The sequence below is a fragment of the Panulirus ornatus genome, chromosome 2 (genome assembly GCF_036320965.1).
Source record: "Panulirus ornatus isolate Po-2019 chromosome 2, ASM3632096v1, whole genome shotgun sequence".
Classification (NCBI taxonomy): domain Eukaryota; kingdom Metazoa; phylum Arthropoda; class Malacostraca; order Decapoda; family Palinuridae; genus Panulirus; species Panulirus ornatus.
Window position 1 is genome coordinate 103,083,713 of NC_092225.1, and position 14,428 is coordinate 103,098,140.

The following is a 14,428-nucleotide window of genomic DNA, read 5'->3' on the forward strand; positions in this document are numbered from 1 at the left end:
CATAAAACTCCTTAGGGCTTCTTTTGCTATTTTCAGCAAATTCCACTTCATATTGACGTTTATTTTGTCGTATAACTTACTCCATCAAGTTGATGTTAGGCTCTTGGTCTGCTTGAGTTCCTTGTGAGCTGCTTTTGTGACAGCAGACACTTTATTCTCATCGTTCCACCACTTCGGCTTCGTTTTAGAAATAAACTGTTTGCTACGTATTGGCACGTATGTTCCCTCTACTGCTTTGGAAGTTTTACTGACGCTTTTCCAAACTACGTTCATGTCGGTGTCAGTAACCATATCGTCCCAGGTTCGCCTATGAAGAGCAATGCGATGATCATTAGAATTTGCATGTTTGAAATTGGTTATTTTTTTTTTCTCGATGGCCCTGATGATCAACATTACATACAATGTTGAAAGCGACCTTAAATGTATTTTGTTTGTGATCACTATTACCAAACTTTTCTCCAAGTTCAACATCATGAACGAGATCCTCATTTGTAGTTAGAACTAGATCTAATATATTCTCGTCACGCGTAGGTTTATCGACTAATTGGATTTGGAAACCATCAGGCAAATTTAGGTGGAGTCCATGTGGGTCTGGAACGTCTGGAAAGGGCTTCTTTCCATTTAGATGTTGGTATGTTCAAATCTCCAACAATGATAGAATCTTTTTCATTACAAATGTCTGCTGACTGATCATGAGATAGTTCGTCTACCTCTGGTGTCTGTGCTTCGGGGCTGATGATACAGTCCTATTCTTATTTTCTTCCGGAGTTTATCTTTAATTCCCACAATAATGAAGTTGACATTCTCAACGGCCATGAAATTTTTTTCTTACCGCGGGATTCAACTGATCTTTAACAAAGAGCAGGCCACCACCTCCTACTGTGATTACACTTTCCCTATTATACATGGTCAACCCTGGAATTGAGATTGTGATTATGATGGTATCATCGCTTTTAATAGCATTTATTCCCAAGATTTTCACATCATTCAAAGGTCTTTAGAATAAAAGATGTTGATATGTTGATATTACGAGGTGCTAAGTTCCTCCATATCCTTGTGCAGGGGAAGTGAAGTGATGATACAGTTTGGATTCACTCCATGCATAGCTATGCTGAGGTGCTGAAACAGAAAGCTCGCTTGTCCCTGGTTGATTCAGTGTGTCGGGTGCTATTGTTCGTTAAGAAACTGTAAATCTTTCTTCCCACAAGGCTCCAGCATCTCGGATCCATTTGGGAGAATAAAGTAAAGTTTTATGTCTCTTAGACCTCGTATATTGCTTTTCTCTGCCCTTCTCGCAATTCATGGGGATCATCTTGATTTTCGGAGCTGTTATCCAAGCAGTTGTCTGCCAAGGTGGAAAGCGCAGGTATAGAAAGAAGAGAAGCACCAGTCACCTGCACCTCTTTAAGGCCTAAGATACTGTGCTTGCCACTTGCATCAAGTCTGAGAAAAAGGGATGTTCTCTGTCTCTCTGTCTCTCTGTCTCTCTCTCTCTCTCTCTCTCTCTCTCTCTCTCTCTCTCTCTCTCTCTCTCTCTCTCTCTCTCTCTACTGGACGGTTGGTGGAAGCATACCCTCCTGGAATGATGTTACTGACCTTGTGGATGTCTGGCGTACCGTTCAACACTACTCTTATAACTCGATGCAAGTCGGCCACAGAGGCCAGCTACTCCTCTGTCGCAGATGACCTGGTGTTCAGAGTCGATGGGCGTGGCAAGGCGAGGGGTTATACCAGTTCGAAGAGTCTATGGGTCTTGATGGGTGCCAAGGGGAAAGTCTGGAACAAATAGCTCATGCGAGCAGTTATCCACACTGGTGTGGTCGAGACCATCTTTCATGTTTGGGTTTATCTTAGACGGTTTGCTTGTGGGTTCCCTGGAAAGGCGGGTCTGGAAGAATCGTCCACAGGGTTGTGCGGGGCCGTGGTTGCAGCGATGAAGCCAGGATCATGGTCACCGGCGGCGTATCGCAAGGCTTCAAGACAGCTTTCCAGACGTCAGTTTACTGGAGGCTCCACTGGAAGACAAGGAACCTGGAACGTCGCTTTGAGAGGCCGTGTCGATCCTAGCTGTACACAATGGAGGTTTACTTGCTTCTAGTGAGAGTCATCATCTAAACTGAGGCTCGAAGTTTTTTTCTTTTGGGCAAATGTCATCGTCTTTTCCAGATACGTTACCGTTGGGAGAAATGGAAGCCTCATGGATCCATGTTAGGCACGGTACAGTAAGACACTTGGTGAGGAGGGAAAGACCGACGTACACATGTGTGGTCTTGATTCTGTTTTCAGTCTTTTTCAAGTCTTGCAATCTTTTTTCTTTTGTCCAAGATGATATGAATGGCTCAAGAAACAAGGGCGCTTCGAAAAGAATGCTCTTTTCCGGAATGACACACACACACACACACACACACACACACTCAAGTAACCCACCAAGCACTGGGCGGCCGCTCTCTCAACTCAATCTTTAATCTCCAACCCACCGGACATACGTCCGTCAGAAACCACACTCCCCAGACAAACGCGAGTCACACTCTCCCTCTTACACTCTAGACGTCACCCGTTACTACATAAATTGTAACACCGTTCCAACATATCCCAACACCTTTCATGCCCAAGATATAATCACCATGAAGAAGATATCAAGCACTTACTACTCAATTGCCCTTCACTTTCTGCACACCGACGAACACACACACACACACACACACACGCACATCACAACACTTTATAACCTATGGTTATAATTCTTTGTGTATTTGATAATTAGAGTATTTAATATTAGTGTATTTGATATCAGTGAAGGTCTATACAAACTGGATACCTATATTGTTGATAGAATTTTTAAACAATTCACCTTCTTGTCTACATAATAAGTTTATGATACGCTCGTTGTCTGTCTTGGACAATCGCATGTTTACCAAATGGCGTCCTAGCTACGTCTCTTAATTCTATATCAACTGACTGTTATATTTCTCTACTGTGTCTCCCCTGATGTGATTATTACACGAAAGTGCACTTGGGAACTTACCGTGTTTCATTTTCCCAGTAGACTCATAGGAATATACTTGATCATGCATAAAATTGTGATCCTTTCCAATGTATATATATATATATATATATATATATATATATATATATATATATATATATATATATATATATATATATATAACATCAATTGAATGAATATAATATGAGGAGAAATTTTCAAGTCTTGCTAAACTTTGCCGTGGGTAATATTACCACATGTTGGTAGTTCATCATCATCTACAGAATTGGATGCCACAACCGGGAGGCCAGGCCATTAACTCCTGCTATAAGGAGCCGCTGGCACCCGCTGAGGATCTGATGCAATTGCCATCATCTTTAGGAAGAGGTCTGGGGGGATCTAAATGGGACGGGGAGGCTATACAAATGGCGTCTATGCCCACCTTCCCCATAAGATGTCGAAGTAATCTGAACCTTATGAAATATTCCATGTGCGCTTCTTACCCCGAGATGGAGAGAGAGAGAGAGAGAAAATATATAAATTGAAATCGACAAGATACTTAAGTCAGTTTCCTCTGACTGAGTTACGAGGTCGTCCAGGAAAAATGAGTCTTCTTGCTTTATGTAAGGCTCTGGGAGGCAGAGAGAGAGAGAGAGAGAGAGAGAGAGAGAGAGAGAGAGAGAGAGAGAGAGAGAGAGAGAGAGAGAGAGGTGGACGCCACACCTCTGGTGGGATCATCCCCTGTCATCTTTATTATTTCCCCTTGCTATCCAGTCCGCCCCTTGCTGGAATCTCCGCGGGACATCAGAGGATCGCCGTTGGTGGCCTGGAACCTCCCATAGTCTCTCAAGATTCCAGCTTACTGGACAGACACCTACCATCCAGGTGGTCAGAATGATGGAGTATGTATGATCAAGGGTCTTCCTGTGATGAGTGGTTAGCAGACGTGTAAGAGCGAAGCTCACCCAAGAGTACGTGTTAGTCATCCTCCAGTCCATGGGTGCTCCTCGAGCTGAAGTCATCCTCCAGTCTACCGTTATTCTTCGGATTGAGGTCACCCTCCAGTCCATGGGTGTTCCTCGAGCTGAAGTCATCCTCTAGTCTACCGTTGTTCCTCGAACTTGGGTCGTCCTCTGGACCTTAACTGTTCCTGGAAGTGGAAGCAGTTCCCCCTGGCCATCCACACCACACTCCTCAGGTACATTCCATTTCGACTAACAGTTTCTTAATACCCTGACGGAGGCTCGCCTTGCCTTGCCTGGCCTGGAGTGTGCCACATCCATTATGGATACATCTGCAGCGGACCGAAGGCTGACTGATATGGATCCAGGTGTGCAAGTGTGGCAGCTTGGGCCAGCAAACACGCACAGTCGAAGTCAATGACATCATTATGTTACGCCCACGACGTTGGCTCCGTCGGCCCGACGGGTGTGGAGAATTTCCAGAAGGGCGATCACAACACAGTCCTGGAATCCTGGTGAAGATGGTATCCACAAGGGTGATCACAACACATTCCTGGAATCCTGGAAGAGGAAGGAAGGTCTTCTGGAACTCTGTCTGTACGTCTTGATCCATCCTGCGTGAAGCAAGGCTGCCTGGTCACCAGTCTGCTCCGGCGCTGGAAACCAACTCATAGTTCCTGGTGTCGGATGATCTGGAAGAGCGTTGCCAATTTGTCGATAACTGGAGCAACATTGATAACCTTGTTGAGGTGGGTTGAACGATGAGGTGGGTTGTATGATGAGGTGGGTTGTACGATGAGGTGGGTTGTACGATGTGGTGGGTTGAACCATCGATGAGGTGGGTTGAACCATCGATGAGGTGGGTTGTACGATGAGGCGGGTTGTACGATGAGTTGGGTTGTACGATCCATGAAAACGACAGTACAATCACTGGGCACGGGAATATAACACTTAGAGTGTGATGGTCTGACCTTTGACCTGATCGTTAAGGGTCAGGTCAAAGGTGAGGACATCATGCCCAAGCGTTGTACCGTCGTGTTCAATTGTCGTACCGTCGTGTTCAAGGGTCGTACCGTCATGCTCGAGGGTCGTACCGTCGTGCTCAAGCGTCTACCGTCGTGCTCAGTAGGTCAACATACGTCAGTGACCTGACCTTTACCTGTGAGTCACCATGAGGAACCACAGCTGGTGCCAGCAGCGCCAACGTCGCTGGTCAACCATGGGTGCAGCGATGCCAATTGTGTCACTAGCCAGTACCATCATCATCATCTATACTTACCATGGACTACGGCAGAGAGAGAGAGAGAGAGAGAGAGAGAGAGAGAGAGAGAGAGAGAGAGAGAGAGAGAGAGAGAGAGAGAGAGAGACACTAAGAACTCGTCAGTTGAGACTCGCATATTTCCAGCCCAGATTCTGGTCTGTTTCCAGAGCTTCTGTTGCATTTCCAGACCGTAAGGACAAAGGGAGACACCAGGCAGGTGTTTACTGGTCTGTACGTGGCAACCTCTGTCTTAATCCAGACATTTGATCAACCTTTTGTTAGTCTAACTGATGTATGAAACTTGGCAACGTGTGCATGTCCCTGACCTCACCTGGAATCGTGTGCACGTCCCTGACCTCACTTGACAATGTGTGCACGTCCCTGACCTCACCTGGAATCGTGTGCACGTCCCTGACCTCACTTGATAATTTTTCTTGTAGGAATATTCTTATCATTTGACCTGTTCTCCTTATCAATCTATATCTTCCATTTGCTTATCTTTATCACTTCACCCTTCACCTCCCTTCTACCTGGAGAACTCATTTCCATATTTTCCTAAATCAGTTATCATGAGCGAAGCTGCTAATGTCTGGTTTTACTTATCTATTATCTCTGATCTTCGCCAGTGATAACCATTCTGTAGTGATGTTGTTACTACATGACTCTACAGAAGCCTGAGTTATGCTGAGCACAGCTGAGATAATCCCTCAGCAGTGTAGCACAGCGCCCTGTTGTCTTTATCATCACGCTATGTTGATACTTTGTTATCTTGGTGTTAGGTGTCTGAACACACACACACACACACACACACACACGTATATGTGTATAGGGCTGGAAATCCTCCCCTCCTGTTTTACTTCCCAAAAGGACGAACAGAGAAGGGGCCAAGTGAGGATTTTATCCTTTAAGGCTCAGTCATCTTTCCTTGACGCTACCTCACTGGCGCGGTAAATGGCGAATATATATATATGATAACATATGGCTTTGCAATATACATATTTCTACACACTGGATCTCTTCCAACACAGAACCTTTGGTAAAGATTCAATACACATGAAGCCAGCTTCCTCGAACCCTGGCTCACCCACATGAGCTGTGATATTTACCAAGTAAATCCAACGCCGGGAAAATATACCTCAATATCTTATTCTGTGAGTCAGGTATCCGGATAAATCGTGCTGTTATTGTGACTTATCCGGAGGTCGGATATCGTCTGATATTTAATTCATTCAACGATGCAGAGGGGAAGGAGGGGTTGGGTGCAAGTGGAGCAGCATGATTGTATTGGAGAATAACTAAATATAATCTTCGTTTACCATTTATCTATCGTTTTCTTATATATATATATATATATATATATATATATATATATATATATATATATATATATATATATATATATATATATATATATATGTATATTCCTATGAGTCCATAGAGAAATGAAACACGATAAGTTCCTAAGTGCACTTTCGTGTAATAATCACATCATCAGGGGAGACACAAGAAAGAAATATAACAGTCAGTTGATACACAACTAAGAGACGTAGCTAGGACGCTATATATATATATATATATATATATTTACTAGGTTGATTTCTAGTCACAGAACATGATAATTAAGTCCTTATTTTGTAATCATATGGAAAATATTATTATCAACATCAACAAAAAATATCAGATTTGTTGCCAATATTCATTATATGTTTTTCTCACTCGTTCCAGACGCGTCGACGTCAGAGAACGTGAGGAGGGAAGGTACGTACTGAACGGCGGAGGAACCTTCACCTGTGGTATGATCACACGAATTACATAACAACACCACGAGGACAAAGACGACCAATGAAACTCCAGTGATGAAACTAGTATGACGAAGACGCTTGAAACGTGTGATCTTAGAAGTATGGCTATACCTGCTACATGAAACGGATATTTGAAACATGATAACTGCAGAGTCTCAGGTTGTGATCTTGATAGCAACACCATTGCTGAAACATGTGATAACCAGACCATGATAACACAAGGTTATGATAACCTGGAAATTATACAACCTAATGAAACGAGTTACTTCACAGTATGAGATAACAGAAAATGTTGTGAATGTGCTCTTGAAACAGATTTCAGTATAGGATACTGAAACTGAAACTGATTTCAGTGTAGGGTACTGAAACTGAAACTAAGATAAAGAGGAAACTTTTAATTTATGACAAGACTATTGATTATGATACTGAAACAGATTTCATAAGTTACAAGTGATAATGAAAAATAAAGAAAACCTGCATGAAACTGACACACTGCAGCTAACTGAAACGAAGACAACTGAAACGGAGATTAAGATAACTGAGATTAGAGATAAGATACTGAAACTATCTGGAACTAAGGCCACTGGAAGTCATGCTTGCTGAAACTAGAAATAAGAAAAGCAATTCAGAAACGGAGATAACTGAAACTAAGCTAACTGAAACAGAAGCTAAGAGTGAGAGTTAAAGCTGAAATCTGATGTTGTCATCAATGGCTGAAATTTGATTGTGTGATCAATAGCTGAACATTAATTGTGAGATTAAAGAATTGTACACACTGATTATAAATGATTAATCACAAAAGGTGAGATTAATAAACTGGTTTTGTCTTGTTTCAAAAGAAAGTTGATCGACTGAATCATCTCGTATGAACAACACAAGTGTCAGGTCTTTTGTTATCGGTGATAATTGTATATCTAATAACTGAGTAATTTTAAAGCTTGGAACACATTCTGTTTTCGCCGTGTTCTATCTCTCGGCGTTACGATGAAAATCTGAAGTGTTGGGGGAAGGGAAAGTTTAGAAAACGGACTGCCGGATCTCTGAACTGTGATTTTCTCCTCTCTCTGATCCCTAAATGAGGGTCGACCTCCACTGAGGGGATCCCAAGAGACATTTAAAAGGCCACCTTCCAGCCACTTCGGGATCTGAACACGGCTTCGAATTACCGACAACTGTTCCTGGATCAGAAATGAAGCTTTATCTCATCCTGGTTCTCGCTTCGGTAGTCATGGGTAAGTTCAAGTTTAAAGTGCTCTTATTTCATACGTTTTTGATATATAGAATATATATAGAATAGTGTTGTAAGCGTATCAAAAATGCTATCAGTCAGTATGAATCCTGTAGTATGGGTTCGAACTCTCCTTACGGGAATTTGAAGCTTCTGAGTCAAATAGGCTCGGATCTATGTGGGTTCGAACCCCTAAACAACACCCATGTGAATCATTTACAACTGTAAAACCAGACGTATTGTATGTTGTGTTTTCTGTTTAGAAAGACATAGTGTGTGTGTGTGTGTGTGTGTGTGTGTGTGTGTGTGTGTATGTGTGTGTGTGTGTGTGTGTGTGTGTGTGTGTGTAGAATATTTTATGTTTGTAGTTAATAATATTTTCCTTGAGGAAGACTTCAAGAATCATTAGGTATAATGACATCAGGCATATGACATGAAATATAGTGACATCAAGTATAGTGACATCAGGTATAGTGAAATCTGGTATAGTGACACCAGGTATAGTGACATCAGGTATAGTGACGTCAAGTATAGTGACAGGTATACTGACATCTGGTATAGTGACATCAAGTATAGTGAATTAGGTATAGTGACATCAAGTATAGTGACATCTGGTATAGTGACATCTGGTATAGTGACATCAAGTATAGTGACATCTGGTATAGTGACATCTGGTATAGTGACATCAGGTATAGTGACATCTGGTATAGTGACATCTGGTATAGTGACATCAAGTATAGTGACATCTGGTATAGTGACATCTGGTATAGTGACTTCTGGTATAGTGACATCTGGTATAGTGACATCTGGTATAGTGACATCAAGTATAGTGACATCTGGTATAGTGACATCTGGTATAGTGACTTCTGGTATAGTGACATCTGGTATAGTGACATCTGGTATAGTGACTTCTGGTATAGTGACATCTGGTATAGTGACATCTGGTATAGTGACTTCTGGTATAGTGACATCTAGTATAGTGACATCTGGTATAGTGACATCAAGTATAGTGACATCTGGTATAGTGACATCTGGTATAGTGACATCTGGTATGGTGACTTCTGGTATAGTGACATCTAGTATAGTGACATCTGGTATAGTGACATCAGGTATAGTGACATCAGGTATAGTGACATCAAGTATAGACATCAGATATAGTGACATTAGTGTATCATTTTCCCTCCACGTGACAATTGTTTACCTGCACTTTATTAAGTATGAGGTCTGTTGATGTCTCTCATTATCCTCATTACTTTTAATGAGTACATCTCATTATCCTCATCACTTGCTATGAGTACTGAGTCTACTGATGTGCCTCATTATCAGCAGGTCACTAGTTTGACCTGTAGCCACTGATAGGTCACTGGTTTGACCTGTAGCCCCTGATAGGTCACTGGTTTGACCTATTGCCCCTGATAGGTCACTGGTTTGACCTGTAGCCCCTGATAGGTCACTGGTTTGACCTATTGCCCCTGATAGGTCACTGGTTTGACCTGTAGCCCCTGGCAGGTCACCAGTCTGACCTGAGATCACTGGTAGGTCACCAGTCTGACCTGAGGCCACAACAGGTTACCAGCAGTGCCAGTAAGCAGGTCATGCAATGCACTGTACCTGCGTCATGCACATGTGTGTTTATATTCAAAACATCTCAATAATTACACTGGTGAGCTTTTGAGATATGACGTTACTACGAACTGAGCCAACTTATTACAGTAAGTAAATCTGATATTATTCATTTTACTTAAAGCGTCAAATGTAAAATACAACTGATGTATTGTAATACAACGATGAAAATATGGTTAAGAATCATAGTCTTCTAATGCTATGCAGCACTATGCTACGTAACATTATGCTATGCAGCACTATGCTATGCAGCATTATGCTATGCAGCACTATGCTATGCAACATTATGCTATGCAGCACTATGCTATGCAACATTATGCTATGCAGCATTATGCTATGTAGCATAAAGATTATTCAATGAGACGCGTACAGGGTAAGAATGTCATCTTCTGGGTTATCTCCTCCTCCCCCAAGCTCGACCCTCTCCCCCCCTCCCTCCCCCAGCCTGACCCAGGATATGTATATAACAAATATGTCGTTTATTCTGGATTCTTGTTTTCTGTTGTCGTTCCGCGTCGTGGGGCGACGGAGCCAGTGTTGTCGTGGAGATAAACGACTTAAATTCCTGGTTTATCTGATAATTAAGCACGAGGGATTCCCAGATACTGCCACTGTGTGGCTGGTGTATGTGACACACACACACACACACACACACACACACACACACACATGGATTCCGATACATTTTTTAAAGTATATCTGTCTATCTATCTATCTATCTATCTATCTCTATCTATCTATCTATATATCAATCAATCAGTCTATCTATCTATCTATCAATCTATCTATCTATCTACAAAGATCTATATATATCTATCTTTGCGGTAGATGAAAGCCGGCAAGGCAGCAGGTTTGGATGGTATTGCAGTGGAATTTATTAAAAAAAGGGGGTGACTGTAATTGTTGACTGGTTGGTAAGGTTATTTAATGTATGTATGACTCATGGTGAAGTGCCTGAGGATTGGCGAAATGCTTGCATAGTGAGTGCCATTGTACAAAGGCAAAGGGGATAAGAGTGAGTGCTAAAATTACAGAGGTATAAGTTTGTTGAGTATCCCTGGGAAATTGTATGGGAGGGTATTGATTGAGAGGGTGAAGGCATGTACAGAGCATCAGATTGGGGAAGAGCAGTGTGGTTTCAGAAGTGGTAGAGGATGTGTGGATCAGGTGTTTGCTTTGAAGAATGTATGTGAGAAATACTTGGAAAAGCAAATGGATTTGTATGTAGCATTTATGGATCTGGAGAAGGCATATGATAGAGTTGATAGAGATGCTCTGTGGAAGGTATTAAGAATATATTGTGTGGGAGACAAGTTGTTAGAAGCAGTGAAAAGTTTTTATCGAGGATGTAAGACATGTGTACGTGTAGGAAGAGAGGAAAGTGATTGGTTCTCAGTGAATGTTGGTCTGCGGCAGGGGTGCGTGATGTCTCCATGGTTGTTTAATTTGTTTATGGATGGGGTTGTTAGGGAGGTGAATGCAAGAGTTTTGGAAAGAGGGGCAAGTATGCAGTCTGTTGTGGATGGGAGAGCTTGGGAAGTGAGTCAGTTGTTGTTCGCTAATGATACAGCGCTGGTGGCTGATTCGGGTGAGAAACTGCAGAAGCTGGTGACTGAGTTTGGTAAAGTGTGTGAAAGAAGAAAGCTGAGAGTAAATGTGAATAAGAGCAAGGTTATTAGGTATTGTAGGGTTGAGGGACAAGTCAACTGGGAGGTAAGTTTAAATGGAGAAAAACTGGTAGTGGATTTGGCAGCGGATGGAACCATGGAAGCGGAAGTGAATCATAGGGTGGGGGAGGGGGCGAAAGTTCTGGGAGCATTGAAGAATGTGTGGAAGTCGAGAACGTTATCTTGGAAAGCAAAAATGGGTATGTTTGAAGGAATAGTGGTTCCAACAATGTTATATGGTTGCGAGGCGTGGACTATAGATAGAGTTGTGCGGAGGAGGGTTGATGTACTGGAAATGAGATGTTTGAGGACAATATGTGGTGAGGTGGTTTGATAGAGTAAGTAATGTAAGGGTAAGAGAGATGTGTGGTAATAAAAAGAGTATGGTTGAGAGAGCAGAAGAGGGTGCTTTGAAATGGTTTGGTTTCATTGAGAGAATGAGAGAGGAAAGATTGCCAAAGAGGATATATGTGTCAGAGGTGGAGGGAACGAGGAGAAGTGGGAGACCAAATTGGAGGTGGAAAGATGGAGTGAAAAAGATTTTGAGCTATCGGGGCCTGAACATACAGGAAGGTGAAAGGCGTGCAAGGAATAGAGTGAATTGGAAACGATGTAGTATACCGGGGTCGACGTGCTGTCAGTGGATTGAACCAGGGCATGTGAAGCGTCTGAGGTAAACCATGGAAGGTTCTGCGGGGCCTGGATGTGGAAAGAGAGCTGTGGTTTCGGTGCATTACACATGACAGCTAGAGACTGAGTGTGAATGAATGTGGCCTTTGTTGTCATTTCATAGCGCTACCTCGCGGGTGGAGAGGGTGGCATTTCATGTGTGGCGGGGCCGGCAACAGGAATGGATGAAGGCAGCAATTATGAATATGTACATGTGTACATATGTACATGTCTGTGCATGTATATGTATGTATACGTTGAGATGTATAGGTATGTATATGTGCGTGTGTATGTATATACGTGTATGTATATACATGTGTATGTGGGCTGGTTGGGCCATTCTTGGTCTGTATCCTTGCGATACCTCACTATATATATATATATATATATATATATATATATATATATATATATATATATATATATATATATATATATATATATATATGTATATATACACACACACGCAAACGGTTTATGTTCATAGAATTATACACAGTTTATGACACCCTAAAGATGAATTGCCTCACACATCGTGAATAAGATCGTTGGAGAGAATTGTCCATAATGCAGATGTTGTTATATTGCAATACATGAACGTGTGTGAGGCACACGCTACGGTAATTCCAACAGAAGAAAGAAGTCGACAGAAAAAATGACTTAAAAAAACCAGGAGTGGGTAGGAATAGTCGACTGTCTCTACCAGCAAAGATGAGAGAGAGAGAGAGAGAGAGAGAGAGAGAGAGAGAGAGAGAGAGAGAGAGAGAGAGAGAGACAGAGAGAGCATCATACCCGGATGAAAAGCATGACAGGAGGAGGGAGGGGGGACACCTTCCCTTCTTCCCCTTGTAGGGGGGTGAGGGAAATGAGAGGGAGGGAGGGGAAGAGGGTGGGAGGGAATGGAGGGGATGAGGGAGGGACGGGGTGAGGGAAGGAGGGGAGGGAGGGGGGGAGAGTATTATCAACCCCTCCACATCATCCAGTCAACAGAACACCAGCTGTTCATGTCCTCTTGCTGTTAATCTGGTGTTTAATTCCTTAAAGCACGACGGTACGGTCTTGAGCACGGCGGTACGTTCCTTGAGCACGACGGTACGACCATTGAGCACGACGGTATGACCCTTGAACAAGACGGCACGACCCTTAAGCACGAAGGCACGGCTCTTACGTATGATGGTGGTTTTGGGTCGTACCGTCGTGCTCAAGGGTCGTGCCGTCGTGCTCAAGGGTCGTGCCGTCGTGCTCAAAGGTCGTACCGTTGTGCTCAAGGACCGTACCGTCGTGGCCCAGACTATAAATTCAGCTGCATATGCGTTCGAGCCGGGGGCGCGTTCGTGATGGGCGGGAGCCAGCGATGTGTATCATGGAATATATGATGATATACCTTGGTCAAGACAGAGGTCGGTGGTCTTGTTAGGTATATATGTTAAGTATAAGTACACCATTAAGGGTTCGCACATGATATTAAGTGTAAAGTGGCGATACACTTCTGGGAAATATGCTTAAGTTTGGGAGTGTAAAGTGTTAGTGGAAGGCGAGACACGCGAAGCTGGAGACGGAGGTGTATTCATTTATTTACGTATACTTAACCAAGGACATTTCATTTCTTTCCAGTAGCTTCTGCAGCCTGAGGCTGCGCTCCTACCAGTAGCAGGGATGTGTAGACTCCTTTGGAGTGAGCAGTTCTCTGACGAGACCGTACCTCCAGTGATACAGCCTCGTTAAAGGTGACATTCAAACGTGGTGTGAGCTTATACAGGCGAAGTCTTCTACACTTCCCTGGTACTGGAAGTGGCGCAGCTTTGGGCCGTCACGAACATTAGAAAGGCCAGAGTTAACACCACGACTCATAGAAATCGGTCCTGATATATATATATATATATATATATATATATATATATATATATATATATATATATATATATATATATATATATATATATAAATTTCCTTTGTTCTGGTGAAGTATTGGAACATATCCACACAGGGTTGTTGCAATCGGGTACAATGTATACTTGATGTCACTTTAACACATTCTTATAAGAGTGAGATGTATACATGGCGGGTGGCGTGTGTGGCCTCGCTCGTGGTCATGAATATGTATTTCCTCCTGGGAATATTCCCAGCGACGGGAAGACAGCGCCATTCAACACTCCCTCGCTTAAGTCATTGTCCCCCTGAGAGGCAGTAGGAGCTGAGCCTTCCCTGCGCGAGGGTCTTGTGTCCTCCT

General features: G+C 42.8%; 1 protein-coding gene across 1 annotated transcript in view; it reads left to right on the forward strand.

Annotated features, from left to right (window-relative positions):
* LOC139752485 (uncharacterized) overlaps positions 1-14,428 on the forward strand; it is a 160,993-nt gene that overhangs the window by 97,809 nt on the left and 48,756 nt on the right. Inside the window, exon 2 of the mRNA XM_071668316.1 lies at positions 6,935-8,243. Within this exon, the coding sequence (XP_071524417.1) occupies positions 8,201-8,243 (43 nt within the window). The 5' untranslated portion in view covers positions 6,935-8,200. The remainder of the gene's footprint in view (positions 1-6,934; positions 8,244-14,428) is intronic.